Here is a 19579-nt window from a genome sequence, read left to right as displayed (position 1 = left end):
TTGAAAGGTTCCTCTGCTAAAACATGATACCCCATAAATTATTTAAAAGAAAAAAAAAACCCTAATTGTTAACATTTCTAGAAAGTAAGGGGGCTCTCAAAGAATTCCCCCTTCCCAAAAAAAAAAAAAAAGACCAAAAAAAAAAAAAGAGTGAGCTGAAACCAGAAGAGTGGCCCATGTCATACAAGAAAATTCAGTGTTGCTCAGAAGGCAAATACCAACAATAACTAAGACAAGATGAGAGGTAAACCTGAGATATCCCTGTTAAACCCAAGACCCTGGATGGAGAATTAAGTAGCTTCAGGGTGGTAGTATCCCTAGATCGCAGAAGAATATACAAATCCTCTCAAGAGAAATGCATTTCTAATTTATAAATTATGCTATCAGGATTTGGAAATATTAATTTCAATAAAAGATGAGATTATAATAAAAATCATCACACAACAACCAAACAAATCACTGAACTTGAGTCAGTAGAAACAAAAGCTTTATGCCACCTCTTCCCAAGACTTTAGCCATTGGATTTATCAAATACAAAATACAAAGTAAATATAGCATGTAGGAAACGTTAAAACAAACAAAAGATGGAATAAAAATGAAGAGGAAATGTGTAATTATCAGAATAACCATTAAATTTAAAAGTCAGAACTTTCACAAATGAAAAATTATAAATGTGGAAATTAAAAATTCAACCAATTAGTTAAAGAGCAGATAAGACACACCAAAAGAGAGATTTGGTGAATTAGAAAACAGAAATAAGAAATAACCCAGAAGGCAGCACAGACACTTAAGGAGACAGAAAAAGCAAGCGTTTTTAGAAAAGGAAAAAAAAACGGGGGTGGGGGGGCTATTCTTGCTTTTGAGAGACAGAATTGACAGAATGAAGGAGAGGCAATATTTGAAGAGCTAATGGCTGAGATTTTTTAAAATCCAATGAAAGTCATGCGTCTACAGATATAGGAAGCACAGCTTATCAAAATCAGGACAAATAAAATTCACACTTAAAACATTTGGGTGAAACTTCAAAGATAAACAGCACATCTTAAAAGCACTCAGAAAGAAAAGACAAAGGAAACAAAATCTGACTGAAAGATTTTTCAATGGAAACCAGAAAATAGTGGAATATTATTATCTTTAAGTAGTTAAAAAAAAAAAGTTGTGAACTCAGCAAAAATATCTTTGAAGTCTAAGATCAAAATGACATTTCCAGATAAACAAAAACCAGAGTTTACCCCAGGAGATCTTCACGAAAGAAACATACAGTTGGCTCTCTGTGTCCCTGGGTTCTACATCCAGGAATTCAACCAACTGCAGATCAGAACCACGGGGGGAAAAAAATTCCAGAAAGTTCCAGAAAGCAAAATTGGAATTTGCCATGTGCCCAGCAACTATTTACACAGTATTCACATTGTATTTACACCTATTTACATAGCATTTACATTGTACTTACGACCATTTACATAGCGTTTACATTTTATTAGGTATTATAAGTAATTAGGCATCTTATATAAAGGACTTGAGCATCGTCAGATTTTGGTATCTGTGGGGCATCCTGGAACCAATCCCCCATGGATACTAAGGGATGACTGTATACACTTTAAGAAGAAAAATAACCCCAAGAAGGTCGTGGGATGCAAAGGGGTGAGCAAAACAACTGGGAAACACATTGGCAAATCTAAACAAATAGCATCTGATTTCAAAATGTCCTATGTATGGTGGAGGGGAGGGGGCAAATTTAACATTTTACCAAAAATAACACTTAAGTGAGAGTACTTTGTATTTTTAAAGACTTTGTATTATTAGGGGAAGGTTAAAATACTGATTAACGGGCTTCCCTGGTGGCGCAGTGGTTGAGAATCCGCCTGCCAGTGCAGGGAACACGGGTTCGATTCCTGGTCCGGGAAGATCCCACATGCCACGCAGCAACTAAGCTCCTGCTGCCACAACTACTGAGCCTGTGTTCTAGAGCCCGTGAGCCACAACTACTGAGACCACATGCTGCAACTACTGAAGCCCACGTGCCTAGAGCCCGTGCTCTGCAGCAAGAGAAGCCACCGCAATGAGAAGCCCGCGCACTGCAATGAAGAGTAGCCCCCGCTTGCCGCAATTAGAGAAAGCCCGCGCGCAGCAACACAGACCCAACACAGCCAAAATAAATAAATAAAATAAACAAATGAATTTAAAAAAAAAAAAATACTGATTAACTCTAGAATGTTAGGATGGATAATAAAATTTCAACAGTGAACATAAAATAACATAGAATTTACAGCTTCCTAACCAGTATAAAGGGGAAATCAAATCAAAACAAACAAAAACAGTCTTTTTTTAAAAAAAAATTAAACATACACTTACCATAAGACCTAACAATTCTACTCCTAGATATTTACCCAGGTGAAATGAAAACTTGTGTTCACCAAAAAATCTGTATATAAATATCTGTATGAAACAACTGGGTTGTTTCATATGTATCAAAAACTGGAAACAACCCAAGTGTCCCTCAAATGAGGAATGGGTAAACTCCCAAGCAATGACATACTACTCAGCAATAAGGAGAAATTGACTACTGGAATATGTATTGGGTGGGCCAAAAAGTGCCTTCAGTTTTTTAAGTAAAAATAGAAGACACATTTTTCATTTTCACCAAGAACTTTATTGAACAACGTATTCACCCTTTTGTTCCACTACCTTCTGCCATTTTTCAGGCAACTTCGTAATTCCATCTTCCCAGAACTTTTTATCTTTTTGAGCAAAGAACTGTTCCAGGTGCCTTTTACAGTCTTCCAAGGAATTGAAATATTTTCCATTAAGATAATTTTGTAAAGACCGAAATAAATGGAAATCCAAAGGTGCAATGTCTGCTGAATACGATGGATGAATCAGAACTTCCCAGCCAAGCTAGAACAGTTTTTGCCTGGTCATCAAAGAAACATGCGGTCTTGTGTCATCCTGATGAACGATTACGCGTTTTCTGTTGACTAATTCTGGACGCCTTTTGTCGAGTGCCGCTTTCAGTTGGTCTAACTGGGAGCAGTACTTGTTGGAATTAACCGTTTGGTTTTCCAGAAGGAGCTCATAACAGAGGACTCCCTTCCAATCCCACCGTATACACAACGTCACCTTCTCTGGAATGAAGACCGGCCTTCAGTGTGGTTGGTGGTGGTTCATTTCGCTTGCCTCACGATCTCTTCCATTCCACATTGTTGTACAGTATCCAATTTTCATCACCAGTCACAATGTGTTTTAAAAACGGAATGTTTTCGTTACATTTCAGTAGAGAATCGCATGCGGAAATACGGTCAAGAAGGTTTTTTACACTTAACTTATGTGCAACCAAAACATCAAAGTGATTCACATAACCAAGGCTGGTGCATATGATTTTCAACGCTTGATGTGGATATTTTGAGTATGTCAGCCATCTCCTGCATGGTATAACGTAGACTGTTCTCATTTATTGTTTTGATTTGATCACTATCAACTTCAACTGGTCTACCTGACCATGGAGCATCATCCAACGGAGAAATCTCCAGCATGAAACTTTGCAAACCACTTTTGACACGTTCGATCAGTCACAGCACCTTCTCCATACACTGCACAAATCTTTTCGTGTGTTTCAGTTGCATTTTTATCATTCTCAAAATAATAAAGCATAATATGCCGAAAATGTTGCTTTTTTTTCTTCCATCTTCAATATTAAAATGGCCAATTTTGGTAAGTCTTTTTAAATGCATGCTGATATGACAGCTGCCACATACAACCTAACAAAATTGTTTCAAATGAAGTTAAAGACAACTAAGTGCTACTAAAGCCATCTTACAGAAAAAATGGAACAAACCTTTTGGCCCATCCAATAACAACTAACCTGAATTAATCTTAAAGGTATTATGCTGAGTGAAGAAGGCAATCTAAAAAGGTTATATACTGTATAAATGACATTCTCAGAAAGAAAAACTATAGTTGTTGGAGAATAGATCAGTAGAGGCCAGGGGTTAAGGAAAGACAAGGGTTAGAGAGTCTTGAGGGGTAACTGAACAGGTCCATTCCATGTTCTGATTGTGGTAGTAGTTACATGAATCTATACAGATGTTAAGACTCCGAAAGCTACACAACAAAAAAGTTGGTTTTAATGTATGTCAACTTAAGAGTCCATGTTACTATCTATAGAACCACAATTTTTACACAAACTAAATTCTTTTCATTGGCAGACTACCTCCTCCATCTACCAAATTTGATCACTTAAATGAATGAAATCCTCAATCAAAACTGAATTATTCATTTATCTAGTTATTTTCAAGATATATTCCTGGAAGCTGGTGCCACTTCCCCTTTTTTGCTAAGCCAAGTTTAGCTATCATGTGAATCCAGTGTTTATAAAACACTTTACTGTAATGACATTAGTCATAACTATTGGATGAAAGTGTTAGGCAAGTAAACCGCATCATTTTTACTGTGCCAATATTGAAGTACCACCCATTCTGGATCCTAAAATACACGTTTTAAGTCTCCAGTTTAGTGCAAAAAAAATTTTTTTTAATGACTCATTTAATAACAGCAGTATTAATATTTTGAAAGCATGTTTGTCACTTAATTGGTTTCAAGAAGTTCCAAAGTTATCTACTGGTGGAGCCCAATATGCTTCTGCAGTATAATTAAGTCATATGCAGATTCCCAGGAGTTTTAGTTTTAACGACCACCACCCAGGTATGACTGCAACCAGATGGTGTGACTCATTCCATATGTCCACCAGTATGCTACTCTTAACTACGCCTCAAACAATCTTCCAAATAGCCATTTGTTCAACTCAAATTACAATGTGTGCTAGATGAATAGGTAAGAAAGCTTATTTAGCTAGTTTTATTAATTGTTTTTCTCCTGCTGAGGGAAAAGCTGGTTAAAATATTTTACTAGGCTGTGGAAATTTAGGTGGTTGTTAATGCTGGCATAAAGTAATAAAGCTAATCTGACATTTAAATCTATTCCAATCTTAGTTATTTAGTAAAAATATTACATACAATGTTTCATATTATAAAAATTATACATTTAAAATCTACAACAAATGGAAGACGCCTTTAACAGGTTATCAAAAATCTACAGACTTTTGATACCAAGATATGTATGTATTAGATAGTCCAGAATATTAGTTTATCCAGAACCCAACTTTAAAACACTGAAAATACACACACACACACACACACACACACACACACACACCCATGGTGCAAACTATAATTGTTATTTCGGGTTTTTGTTTTTCAAAGCCAGAAACACTACACTGTAAGGTCCTTGTAACATTTAGGGCAAGCACCTAAAAAATAATACCAAGCAACAATTTAAACCTAATTAAGGTATTCTTGCTAAAAGTGGACAAAACCCAAGAATGTCTTTACTACCTCTCTAAACTCTACTGAAATGATAGCAAAGTAATAAAAAGGCATTAACCCACAAAGAGAAGAACAGACAACAAAGAAGGAACCCAAAGGCATACCAAAATCTAGAAAATTACCAGCAGTAACTGACTGTGCAAACTAAAGAAAGCCAAAACAGATGCTCCTGTAGAGGTGGGAGAAGCCAACTAAAGATGATTCCCACCACAGAACCCCTGGAAGATTCATGAAAGGAATCAAGCCACAAGTTGGGGGATTTACATAGGGTCAAAAATAGATTCCCAGTTTCCCTACTTCCATAAGACTACCCCTAAGAAGTCCTAGGCAGAAGTCTGAAGGAAAATCTGATCTGGAGAGGCTAAACCAAACAGACTCTGGACTCAGGCACAGCTGAGGATCACTACTGGGTACTATGCTAAAAAATGGAGGCTTATCTGAGACTCTACACACTGAATGATAATAGGTTCTATGCCCCCAGTTCCCTCCCTCAACTTGCGCCTAGAAGAATGACAGCCAGGTTTTTTTTATTCCCCAGTAAGAAGACTGGAGAAAAAATACCTATAAACTAGCCAAGCGTAAGTTTCCAATCCGACAAGTCCAAAATAAAGCCCAAGACATTGAACAAAAAGACCTATACCAAAATACTTCAATATAGGTTCAGAATAGCAGGGATAAAAAGATCATATATACTCCCAAAGAGGGAGTGGAAAATAGGGCACAAAGAATGAGGAATAAGAATAGAATCAAACTTCTCAATAGCAGTACTGAAGGATTAAAGACAATTAAGCGGGACTTCCCTGCTAAGAGCAGTGGTTAACAATCCGCCTGCCAATGCAGGGGACACAGGTTCGAGTCCTGGTCCGGGAAGATCCCACAGGCCGCGGAGCAACTAAGCCCGTGCGCCACAGCTACTGAGCCTGCGCTCTAGAGCCTGTGCTCCACAACAAGAGAAGCCACCGCAATGAGAAGCCTGCGCACCGCAACAAAGACCCAACGCAGCCAAAAATCAATTAATTAATTAATTAAAGACAATTAAGCGATGCCTTAAAAATTCCAAGGGTAAAGTATTTTCACCTTTGTGAATGTGAGGGCAGAATAAGACATTTTCAGCCATGTAGCTCTCAAAACTGATCTCGCATTAACCTTGAATCAGGAGGCTGATGGAAATGCGGGGGTCCTGGAAAAAGAGGTTTCAACACAGGTTAGGCATGAAGGGAATTTCCACAATGAAGGCAGGAGAAAGTCCCAGGATGACAGCTGCGGAGCAGGCCTAGAGAGCAGCATTTCCAGACCAGAGGATGACAGAAGTACCCAGGGAAAAAAGAAAAAGTACCTGACATATCTGGTCATATTGAAAACAGTTATATACCTCAGCCAGAGATAATTTATCTGGGGATATATTAATGATACACACATGGAAAACAATGCAAGCGAAGAAACCTAGACAATTACAAACTTCAGGGGGAAAAGGCAGTACAAGAAAGAAAATGCAGTAGTAATATACTGTACGACTTAGCTGAGAACAGTATGTACATAATGCAATAAGGTAAATACTAAACAGTGATTTAACCAAAAATTGTGATGTTATACTGAAGGAGTAGATGCAGAGTATAGGTGGAGAGTGAGAGTGAGAGGAGTGTTAAGAGGGCCAAAGCCTTATCTTCCCTCTTGTACAGTAGAGAAGTCAACAGATAAAAGCAAAAATTGAAAAATCAAAAAATAGCTGTAAGCATGTTAGCTAGAAATACCAAGGTAAATAAAGAACAAAAGAACCGACTGTCTATGGTAATCAGAAACAGAGAAAGGGAAGAGGCGACTGCTGCTGCTCGCTGTAAGTCCTGGCCTTTTTAAACTACGTGCATATATTCTTCTGATAAAAATTAAAATTCAATTGAAAACTAAACATAGGGGCTTCCCTGGTGGCGCAGTGGTTGAGAATCTGCCTGCCAATGCAGGGGACACGGGTTCGAGCCCTGGTCTGGGAGGATCCCACATGCCGCGGAGCAGCTGGGCCCGTGAGCCACAATTACTGAGCCTGCGCGTCTGGAGCCTGTGCTCCGCAACAAGAGAGGCCGCGATAGTGAGAGGCCCGCGCACCGCGATGAAGAGTGGCCCCCACTTGCCGCAACTAGAGAAAGCCCTCGCACAGAAACGAAGACCCAACACAGCCAAAAATAAATAAATAAATAAATAAATAAAATTAAAAAAAAAAAACTAAACATAAAAAAGAATGGAAAATAAATGGTTCTTTCCCTTCAAAATCAAATTTAACTGACATATAGGTAGGCTGGTTTCTTTGATGAAAAAACATTCCTAGAAAACATGAGGAATTTTTAAAATTTTAAATCCCTCCTATTTCAAAAATATCAGGTCTCTTTACTAGACACTAGCCATCTTTTTATAGAAGTACCTACTGAACACAACTGTTCCAAGTTAGAGCCACCAAGATTCACAGAGTAAGAGATAAAGGTTAGAAGAGAGAAATGAGGAAGTTTTCACATCTTCCCACATTATTAGTTCTGCTGATTTTCATACTTCCCCCATCAAAGATCTTGCAAAATTTAACCAAAAAATGGGGGAAGAACAAGAATTTTTAGAATCTGACACTACAAGGAAAATTCCTCTTCCTTTTCTAAACATGTATGTTTCTCTGTAACTTCCATACCTGGTCTTGTATCTCCCCCTACAGAATAAACCTATTACCTTTTCCACATAAAGGCCTTAATTTACCCAAAGACAGTGACTACATGAACAGCGCCCCACCCTCACTCTCTAGTTTTTTCTTCTTTAAGCTAATAACACTTCTGGTCCCTGCAAATATTCCTCTCATACAGAATTTCAAATCTCCTTATCCTAATCAACTTCCTTACACCATACTCCAGTTTGTTAATTCATCTCTTAAAATAAGCAACTAGAATAAAAGCAAAGTGTAACTATGACTTCCCTCCCTCTAAAAAGCAGTTATGGTACCAATCAAAAAGAGACCATGTCTTACTCAGGAGTCTTTGGAAAAATATGTTCTAACTTAAAAACAAACAAAAACTCATTCCCCATACATAGAACAATTCAAATAAGGTTCCTATCCCTCCTATAAGTTAATAAATTTCATTCTAATCATGTCCAATCAGGTGTCTTTAGGGCAACAGCTCTAATGTGTGAGGCTGTAAAGAATGTCACGAGGAACCTATCAACAAAGTACCCAAAGTTATGAATGATTTACTTTTTTAATATACATTAGAAGAATCCAAGGTTTATAGTCCTAGATAATCATCGATTTGACCATGTAGATTGGGAAATGCATTACTGAGTGGAGGAAAACACAGGAAGGGTAATGGCACCTAGTCCTGAATATCTCCACAGAAGCTTCTCAAGAATGTAAGCATTATGCATGTTGCATAGAAAAGACTGAAAATTATCAGTCTGGGGATTTGCTTATTTTCCAAAGAGTGTACTGAAATTAGATACAGAGGTTTCTAAAGAGGCAATAAATTTTAAATTGAGGTCCAGAGATCAGCAAGTTCCTTAAAAGAATGTTTTAATTCTTTTTATTTGTAATCCAACTCACAAAATTTTAATATAGATTTAATCTAGATAAATTGTACAACCACTACTTTGAAACTGACTAAAGGTCAAAGTGTTTACAATCACACTGATCCAAATTCACAGACAAATGAGAGAAGAACAGATACAAATTTGATATAAAAGTGCCTTGGTACCTATGTGCCAAACTCAAAACACTCAGTATCAGAACCAGGCAGCACCATATCCCATTACACTCACAATACACAGCAACAGTTTCTAAATAAGTCAATGAACAGACATTTGAAGCTAACTAAAACTATTTAAAGAAAAGCATGACCTAACTATAAAACAAAAATGCATGATACATCCGTAAAGTACCTGTTCTGCCTTTTAAAATCCAATGAAGTAAAATCCACCATTTAAATCCCTCAAATATAGAATTCACAACAATTTACATCAAGCTGTAAGTTCTTTAAATTTAAAGAACATTTAAATCAACTGTAAGTTCTTTTACATTAAGAGTGTAAGCTACATTTTACAATTTAAAGTTGTGGAGAATAACAGTACTTTCCTTATATGATTGTTACTAGAATAATGCCTGACACAGAGTGAGCACTCAGTAATTCTAACTAGTAGTTATTATTATCTTATTTTTCATTTCTTTAATTTTTGTATCCCCAACACATGTACTGGTGCCTGGACTTAATGAATATTTGTTTAAAAAAGAAAAAAAACCTCTGCCCTTCACAACTGAAAAAGTATCAGTTTTCCCACTCACACTAAATGGAAGTTGTCAAAATATCTCACTGAATGTAGCCAGGTTAGAGTACTAAAAAAAGTGAAAAGGGAATTAAGGATATAAATCACCGCCAACTGTGAGCTCATGTGGTACTGAATATTATAAACAGAGTTCCAAAAGGGTATTTGATTGCAATCCACTCAAATGCTAATGAGTGTATAAAAACAAATGCCTCTTTTCATCTGTCCAACTTTAAAGTCAAAATTCTTATAAGATTCACCAAAAGACTCAAAATGCACACAAAATTAATAGAGTATAAGTTACTATCAGTCTACATTTATCCTCCTGTGAAATTCCAAGTTTAAACGCACTGTTCACATAAAAGGGCTGGTATTAAGTGGGACACGGTGTTTCTCAAATTTTTTATTTTTATCTAAACTCTCTCTGAAAAGTTTATGAATCATTTTTAAAGGATAGAACAATTCTCATATTATTTACTGATTACACAAATGCTAAAACTCTCCACAAAATAAATAATTTGGTCTAAACGTAGTCTTTAAATCAACTGTAAGTTCTTTAACATGAAGGTAATATTTTATGTTGGCTGTAACAGAATGCCATTCATAATTCTAAATATTTCTGTAGACAGAAGCAGAAAGACTGACAAATCAATCTGTTAGAACAACCCCATTCTACCTCAGTGACAAACAGTTTAATACATCTATCTCAAGTCTATTTTAAAGTTTCACAATCGGAATTCAGTTACATATTCTAAATAAGCATCATACAAGCAAAGAGTGCAGTCATCTGAAAAAAAAGAACAGGAAATAAAAGATCAGCTGAGTCTAGTAACATTAACAATAAGATACTTCTTCGATTTATTTAAACAAAGATACTGCTAAATAAATGATAAAAGGCATGTGACTATCCTAAAATTTTAAATTCATGATAGTAGATACTCTTTACTGTGTATCAGCATTTTTTAGGCACATCAAGGTTTCTGACCGGCAGCTAACATGACTCAGTTCATATATGTATATCCACTGCTCAGCCCCATACTCAAAAATAATATATGTTCAATAAATATTCAATGAATTGTACCATTTAATCCTCAGAACAACCTTAAGCTATATATTATCATCTTTTATCACAAATAAAGAAACTGAGGCTGAGAGGATGGGTCCAGGCCAACCTACACATAGTGGCCTTAATACTTTGCCCTAAGTCACAAAGCTAGTGGCAGTGTCAAAATGTGGCTTCAAAATTCATATTCTTTCAATTATACCATGTCATCTAAATAGCAAAGACGTTATTATTAAATCCAATAGTTTTATTATTCTTAAAGTATTTTCCTGTATTATTGCTTTCCAAAGAAAAAACTCCTCAGGAATTACTGTCCTTTCAATATTTCTGCAACAGACATTTGATCCAGGATCCATTCTTTCCTTCACAAGGATCCCAGATTTCTGATTTGGGAACTCTATTTGGAGATTCTTGTTGTTCCAATAACGTCATCATAGAACGCATCCAATGAGGGCACTGGTTCTACTTAGCCATATGACCTAAGCTAACCCAGACGGAATCACAACTTCTGGAAAAGTTGTAACAATGAAATAAATTAAGGCAGTACGTAGCCCCAGGAGCTGGGAGCAGCCATCTTTGGATGAGGAAAATCGAGGCAACATCATTAACCGCTGGATAAAGTCTTATTTAAAAACAAACAATAAATTCCCCTCATATTTTTAAAGACTTTTTGATGTGGACCATTTTTTAAAGTCTTTATTGAATCTGCTACAATATTGCTTCCGCTTTTTGGTTTTTTGGCCTGGAGGCATGTGGGATCTTAGCTCCCTGAGCAGCGATGGAACCTGCACCCGCTACACCGGAAGGCGAAGTCTTAACCACTGGACCGCCAGGGAAGTCCCTCCGCTCATATTTTTAAACCAACTTGAGTCAGGTTTTGAGTTACATCTAAAGAATCCAAACGGATAGATTTTTTTATAAAGCTGCTTCTCATTTCAGCATCTTTCACATACTGTTCCCTACTCATGGAATATCCTGTCCCCCTTGTTAATAATGCCCCTCATATACTGGGGAGCTATTGATATTATATATCCCAGGCATCATGTGAGATGTCAAACATACAATATCTCTAATATTGAAAACTAATCTACATCCCAAATGTATAAGGTAAACCTTATCCTCACCTTTTCATAGATGAGAAACTTGAAACTCAAAGAGACTAACATTCTCAGTACCACACAGTTAATAACTGGAGCCAGGATTCAAAACGAGGTTTATCTAACTCATAAGTACTTGTTCTTTCAACTACATGAAGCCACCTGCCATGTGGATGTTGTCTTTAAAGGTCTTTGCTCAGGCATCAAATCTTCTGTGAAGCTTTCCCTATACATTTACGTATTTCAGGGATAACTCAAAGATATGAAATATTACAGTGTATCATAACTATGTTTACATACTTAGAATGCAAGCTCCTTAAGGATAGCGGGATCCAAGGAGGACCAGTGCCTCCCACAGTACATGACAGACGCCAAGTGAGCAATAAATATTTGTAGAATCACCACTAAACAGAGATATGGAGTCCTATCTGTTACAGATTAAATTCCAATAAAATAAACAATTGTCATGTATAACGAGATATCCTTTCATATATAATGTTTCGGAAATGTGACCTCTAGGAAGAAATTTGTAAATATTTTTCATATTACACATTTGCTGCAATAAAGTAAATTTATACTTGCAAATAGCTACACAGAAATGTCAGAAATCCAGAAGAGTAAATATATACATACTTTTCAAACTAAATACTTTAAATGTATCAAAGGACCTTGTGTAAAAACACTGGCATACTTATTATGCACATAATAAAAGTATACTCAAAACAAACTGGACTACTGGCTTCATTTTAAAACCAAAAGTTACCCACAAACTAAGTCTTTATTTGTAAATTAAAAGAATGAACCAGACTATCTCCTAAATACCACCTAGCTCTAGGATTGTGTTGTACTTCAATAACATCACTAATTATCAACTTCTCAGAGTGCTTTCTTGACTCTACAATCTAAAAGTAACCTCTGCGGCTTCCCTGGTGGCCCAGTGGTTAAGAATCCACCTGCCAATGCAGGAGAAACAGGTTCAAGCCCTGGTCCGGGAAGATCCCACATGCCGCGGAGCAACTAAGCCCGTGCACCACAACTACTGAGCCTGTGCTCTAGAGCCTGCGAGCCACTACTGAGCCCGCGTGCCACAACTACTGAAGCCCGCAGGCCTAGAGCCCGTGCTCCGCAACAAGAGAAGCCACCGCAATGAGAAGCCCACGAACTGCAACCAAGAGTAGACCCCGCTCGCCGCAACTAAAGAAAGCCCGCGTGCAGCAACGAAGACCCAACGCAGCCAAAAATAATATGAAATAAATTTAAAATATATATATATATATAAAATAAAAGTGACCTCCCTGAGAAGGTCTCTCCTATCATACTATTTTAGTGCATACTTGCCCCTGACATTTTTCTCATTTGATTACTTATTATGTGTTCCCATCTCCTCCACTCGAACGTAAGCACCAAGAGAACAAGGATTTTGCTCTAATCATCAGCACAGCCCAAGGCTTTACAGAGAACCTAGTAGGCACCCAATAAATGTCTGTTGAAGAAATAGTAGTCATGGAAGAGTAATAATGCTTCTTTGCCCAACTTAAGAAGAAAACAAAACAAAAACAAATCGTACACTACTAGGCATACCTTGCATTTTCCAAGAATGAGTTTTCTCATATATCCATTGCCTCAGTATTACTCTTACAAAGTTTTTTGGGGGAGAGGTGGGGTACCAAATTACTTTATTTCAAAGAATGGTACAAGTGAAAGAACTTAAGTAGATGTTTGGTAAACCAAAGGTTTTACGAACATTTAGTAACTACCACTTCATCAATAACTTAATACAGAATAATTCAGCATATAAAAGCAACTTATTCGGTTCCAAAATCATCTGCAAACTCTCCAAAAGAAACCTTCAATCACAGCAACAAAAGTCTTATGAAAACGCAGCTTAATGGAGCAAAGAGGAAGAAATACAAACCATCCCAGTAATTCAAGACGGTGGTCTCCCTTTTTCTGAAACAATGCGTCTTTCCATCTCTCCTCATTTCTGTACACAGCCAGGACACTTAGCTATTGACAGAGAAATCTTACAGATACCACCACCATATTTACAATGACACAGCTCCGAGTCAATACCTTATTTCCACTAGAACTTCCCCCGAACTCCTCAAGACTCTCTTTGGACCATAAAGCTAAAGCCCCGCAACCTCACGTCTGCTTTCTCTGCCTCCCTCTCCCGCAATTAATCTTAGCTAACTTTTCCCTTGGGAATCACATCTCTGCCATCAAGACATTTTAATCCCGCTACTATTCCTAAGTGCCGGCTTCCTCGCACTGACCTAGGTACTCTCGACCCGAGGGAAAAAAGCCCAAGCTAAGTGTCCCTGCTCTCTCCCACCCCAGCTTCGCTCCCCACCCCGCAACGGCGCCCGGCAGGTGTATCGCTCGGGACCGCCGCGCCCCGGCGGAGAGGCGGGGCACACAAAGGACCCGCACGGCCCTCCCCAGCCTCCTCCCGTCTTTCCCCTGCAGCCCCGTCGGGTCAGCGCCCGGGAGAACCGAGGCCCGAGGGAGGCAGCGCCGGCTCCGCGGGGACCAGAGATGCTCACGCCGGGCGCCCCCTCCGGACCCCAACCCCGCCCACGCCCCACCCACAAAGGCTGCCCCGGGCCTGGACCCTCGCCCGGCGAAATCGAAAGCGCATCCCCAGCCCGGCGGCCCGGGCCCAGCGCATCCCGGCCGCTGGCCTCAACCGCCCCGCCCCGCGAGCCCGCGCCCCAACCGCCGCCGCCGGCCGGACCCCCGCAGGACCCCCAGCCAGCCGCCCGCTCCCCACGCCCGGGGAAGGGCCCCCCGCCCGCCCGGCGGCCCCGCACTCACAGGCTGCCGGAACAGGAGGTACAGACGAAGGAGCCGACCGTCATGTTCACGTAGGTGGGGCCGCGCTGGTCGCAGTCGAAGCACTTTCGGTTGTGCGGGAGGCCGGTCATGTCCCGCAGCATCTTCAGGTGCTTCTCCTCCTGCTTCCGCTTCGCGCTGGCCGCCATGGCTGCGGCGCCGAGAGAGGAGGCCGGCAGGGCCGGGAGCCGGGCGGCGCTGCGCCGGGGACCCGCGGTCCCACCGGCCGCCCTGGCCGCGGCCGCCGCCCTCCGTCAGCGCGCGCCGCCCGCGCCGGACCCGGCCGCCGCGGCGGGACTCGACTGGGCTGGGCGCGGCGCGGACGCTGCGGAGCGTGGGCTGACGGGCCACACCAACCGGCCCGGCTGGGACAACCGCCGCCGCCGCCGCCGCCGCCGCCACCTTCCCGACTTCTCCTGAGGGGAAAAGACGAGGAAGGAGGACGGCAAGAGAAAGCCCTCCCCGGGCGGCCGGAGGCCAAGTGTCGGCCGGCGCCCTCTGCTGGCCAGGAGGAGTTACTGCGGCCACGCTTACAGGGCTAAGCGCATTACTTGGGTCGCCTTCCCCCGCTGCCTAAAGCTCTCCAAGGGCTGCCCACTGCTTTGGGGATAATTCCAAGTTCCTCACCGTGTGCCCTAAACAGCACTCCATCATCTAGCCCAGCCTACCTCTCTCACTTCATCCTGGTTTATTCAGCCTCAATGGATTTCCATATGTATCCCGAACACAGCAAGCTCCCTCCTGACTCAGGACCCTTGATCCTTGCTGTTCTCTCTACAGCGGGGTTTCTCAACCATGCCACTGTTGACGTTTTGGACTAGTTAATTTTTTGGTGTGGAGGCTATCCTGTGCGGTGTTAGGATATTGAGCGTCATCCCTGGCCTTTATCCACTAGATGCCAGAACGACCTCCCCATCCCTCCCACAGCTGTGGCAACCAAAAATCCCCTGACGTTGCTGTATGTGGAGCGATGATAGAGGGAAGTGAAATCAACGGGGCTGAGGACCACTGCTACACGTGGAAGGCCACGGCATTCATGCATCCATGCAGCCTGGAAAGTGCAGTATTTCCATGTGAATATTTCCACGTTCCTGGAAAGTCACTCTCCATGAAATGGCTGTGTTGTATTGTCTTCATAGTTCTAGCTGTTTAAAATCCTACTCCTTTAGTGTTTACTATGTTTTATCTGGGATCTCCCTTTAGGCTCCAAAAACAGCCTGCACCCCAGTGTTTTCTTCACGACTCCACCCTCTGCCCCTCCCAGAGCTGGAGGCTAGGTGCTCAGTATTTATGGAATGAATGCATTATCTCATTTAATCTTCACAAGATCTCTTCGAGGTAAGCATTATTGTTCTTTCCATTTTACAAATCTGGAAGCCAAAGCTCTGGAGGATTAAGTAAATTTACCCTAGGATACACGTGGGTTGGCCCAGACAGTCAGACTGCCGGACTCAAATCTCTTAATCACTCCAAGAATCCACAACCAGCAGGACGTTAAAAATCATCCCTGCCCCTCATTTCCCAAAAGAATACAGGGAGACCCAGTGAGTCCAAAGTCATTCAGCCGGTGAATGACTGAAAGTAAGATTAGAATCCAGGTTTCCTAATTGCCAAGGCCAGCCTCCAGATCTGCCATGAAAGTGACTGGATAAATCAACCAAATGAGACTTCATATTAATATGATACTGAGAAATGGAATATTGCCTGCCATATCAGTAAACAAAGGATGTCACTGTCATCAGTGATTGCAGCCACAGCCGATGGTGGGCTGGCGACCCCTGAGGAAACTCAGGAAGGAAAGAATACCTGCCATCTAGCAGCCATCAGACTGCAGCCACTCCCTACAGGGAGCCCTGAGGAAACTCAGGCTGTGACAACACGGGATATCGGCCCCAGAGAGCTGAGGTGCCTATCAAAGGAATGATTTCAGTGAGCCCGGACTCTTGCCTCTTCCCATACATAGAAAAGCACTAAATTCCTTAACTTGGGATATCTGGTATTCTTTAACAATAATTTTTGATGTTCAGACTACCTGCCCTTTGTTGCAAAACTCCTATATACCCTGGCTTCCCCCCTCGCCTCCTCGGAGCAGTTCTCTCAGGGTTACTTGAGATGCTGCCTCCCAGACTTGAAGTCCTAAAACTTCCCACCGAATAAAACATAACTCTCAATTTTTAGGTTGTGAATTTTTTTTCAAGTCAACAATACTATTAATAATAATCTTTTTAATATTAAAAGAAAGGGATCGACAGATTTTGGATTGGCCAATGGATTTTTAACTTAACCACAATACCATTAACACACCTAAAAAATTAACAATAATTCCTTAAAACCATCAAATATCCCATCAGAGTTGAAGTTTCCGATTATCAATGTTTAAAAAAGGTTTTTACTGTTTGTTTGAATCCCCACCTTGCAACTGGGTAATATGTCTCTTAAAATCTCTTTTAGTCTACGGTTGCCCCTCCGTCTCCTTTTTCCTTGCAATTCGTTTTGTTTTTAGGAACTGGACCCTTCATCATGTCATTTCCCACAGTCTCTGTCATTTAACATTTTTCTCTGTCCTCTCTGTTTCCTAAGAATATGTTATTGGATCCAGTCCACGTGTATCCAGTTCGATTTTTTTGCTGTTGTTTTTTGGCCAAATTTTATCTTTGTGTTCTTCCATCAGGAGTCGCATAACGGGGCGGGGTGGGGGGGTATCTTTCTATCTTTTTATGACATTGGCAGCCATTGATGATTCATGTCTAGAGTCATTAATTCATTAAGGGTTCAAAAATGGTGATATTCTAACTCTGTTGTTCCTTCTTCATGTATCAGCTGAAAGAAAAGTTTTCCTGTAAAGAAAAACTCTCCCTCAGCTGCCCTTTGGCACAGTTCACATCAGAAAGGCAGGGTGCATATTTGATTCCTTTCATTTATTCACAAATTTTCAAAATAATATATTGGTTTCCTAACACCTTGCAATGGTGATCAATATTTTTTCAGTGTCGTTACAAACTCAAGAATTTGAAAACATATTTGATATATTTCACATCCTTGGCACTCACATCGTCTCAATATCAGATAGGGGGAGCCTCTTAAAGTTGACTCCCGAGTCTTTTTGACAAAACCCTTGAGTTAAGGTCAACTGGAGTGTCATTGCCCCAGGATCCCTGGCTGTTTAGGAGAGGAGAGTACTGAAATGTTCAATCCTGGACTGATCAAAACAAGGCTTACTCAGCCCCCCTCTGACTAAACGTGACACCCAGCAGCCTCTTTTTCATCACCAACAAATGCACTCAACCCACAACCAATGGCTTTCTAGTTTCTATGTTTATAACGCTCACTTGCCATTTGTATGTTTTCTGTTTGTTCACCTGTGCATGGTCTATCGTCTGATAAATGCCAAAATCAGAAGGCGCGACCATAGCCCCGGTACAAACAGTTTAATACATGGTTGTTGTATTATTGTGTTGTTGTTTAGAGTCAGGAGAAGGTACTTCCAGACTGTCGTTCTGTAGGAAGGTGAAGTTCAGGTGAAGTCCAAAATGTTTTCTCCAAATAAAGCCGAAAGTGGTTATGACCTGCTGAATTTTAGCTTTCTTATACCCCATATAATATCAAAGTAGGCTTCTACTTTCTCAGATCCCAAGGAGAGTTTGCAACGTGTCAAACAAAACTATTTTCTTTAATTTTCTTAACCCTCACAACAATGCAGAAGGAGGTATTATTATCCCCATTTTATATACGAGGAAACTGAGGCTCTGAAATGCTGGCTTGCCCAAGGCCTCGCCATAAGTGAAGTATGAAGCTGGAATTCAAACCCAGATCCGGCTGCAAGGCGCCACCTTCTTCTTCCAATAACTGAATACCGATCCTGCATATTGGATTTGCAAAGCAGAAGTTACCTTCAGAGAAGTTAGCTCTGCAGCCAGAGTGATCTTTCCAAATGCAAATATGATTCAGGCATCCTCAGTCTCCTCCCCCTGCCTTTCAGAGACTTCGCATTGCTGATAGGAAGATAGAGACCCTAGGAGACCCAGAGGCCCTGTGGTCCAACCCAAGTTCCTGTGCCCGATGCACAGTGAGGCCAAACAAACTGAAACGTTGAAGTCTGGAGCAGAGAAAAGTTTATTGCAAGGGACACGCAAGGAGAATGGGTGGGTCATGCCCGAAAGACCTGAACTCTTTTTTTTTTTTATAGATTTATTTATTTATTTTTAGCTGCGTTGGGTCTTTGTTGCTGTGTGCGGGCTTTCTCTAGTTGTGGCAAGAGGGGGCTACTCTTCGTTGCGGTGCGTGGGCTTCTCACGCGGTGGCTTCTCTTGTTGCGGAGCACGAGCTCTAGGCGTGCGGGCTTCAGTAGTTGTGGCACGTGGGCTCAGTAGTTGTGGCTCGCGGGCTCTAGAGCGCAGGCTCAGTAGTTGTGGCACACTGGCTTAGTTGCTCCGCGGCATGTGGGATCTTCCCAGACCAGGGCTCGAACCTGTGTCCCCTGCATTGGCAGGCGGATTCTCAACCACTGCACCACCAGGGAAGTCCAAGACCTGAACTCTTAATGGTTTACAGGGAAAAGTTTTTATAGGCAAAATTTGGGGGGAGGTCTGCAGGGTGCATGATCTTCCTCTGACTGGTTGGTGGAGAGGTAACACAGTGGTGTTCCAGAACTCTCAATCATCAGCCTTCTGGTTCCTACCAGTCTGGGGTCCATGTGCTTGTGTTCAGCCTGAAGTTACCATCCTCCACGTGGGTGGTGGCCTTAGTTCCTGTAGAAGAACTCAGAGATTCGTATCAGATTGTTGTGTATATCCCTTAAGGAGGAACTAGGACCCTGCCCCATCATTGCAGTATTGTTTCTTGACTGCCTTTCCCTTGTTTCTGCATTCCCTCACGCCTCTAATTAGTAACAGCATGAATTTGCCCTTTGGAACTCAGGAAAG

General features: G+C 41.0%; 1 protein-coding gene across 12 annotated transcripts in view; it reads right to left on the bottom strand.

The window, feature by feature from the left end:
• Nucleotides 1-15620, bottom strand: part of AGFG1 (ArfGAP with FG repeats 1) — a 69588-nt gene extending 53968 nt beyond the window's left edge. For 3 of the 12 annotated variants that reach the window (XM_036857719.1, XM_036857724.1, XM_036857725.1), the window contains exon 1: nucleotides 14640-14806. In XM_036857719.1, coding sequence (XP_036713614.1) covers nucleotides 14640-14806 — 167 coding nt within the window. Of the gene's footprint in view, nucleotides 1-14639 lie in introns of all 12 variants that reach the window. The other 9 variants (XM_036857716.1, XM_036857722.1, XM_036857715.1 and 6 more) reach the window with 7 other exon arrangements.
• Between the last annotated feature and the right edge of the window lie 3959 nt (nucleotides 15621-19579).

This window comes from Balaenoptera musculus, chromosome 7 (assembly GCF_009873245.2).
Source record: "Balaenoptera musculus isolate JJ_BM4_2016_0621 chromosome 7, mBalMus1.pri.v3, whole genome shotgun sequence".
Taxonomy (NCBI): Eukaryota; Metazoa; Chordata; class Mammalia; order Artiodactyla; family Balaenopteridae; genus Balaenoptera; species Balaenoptera musculus.
The sequence above is the reverse complement of the archived record's forward strand: the minus strand, read 5'-3'. Positions and strand labels throughout refer to the sequence as shown.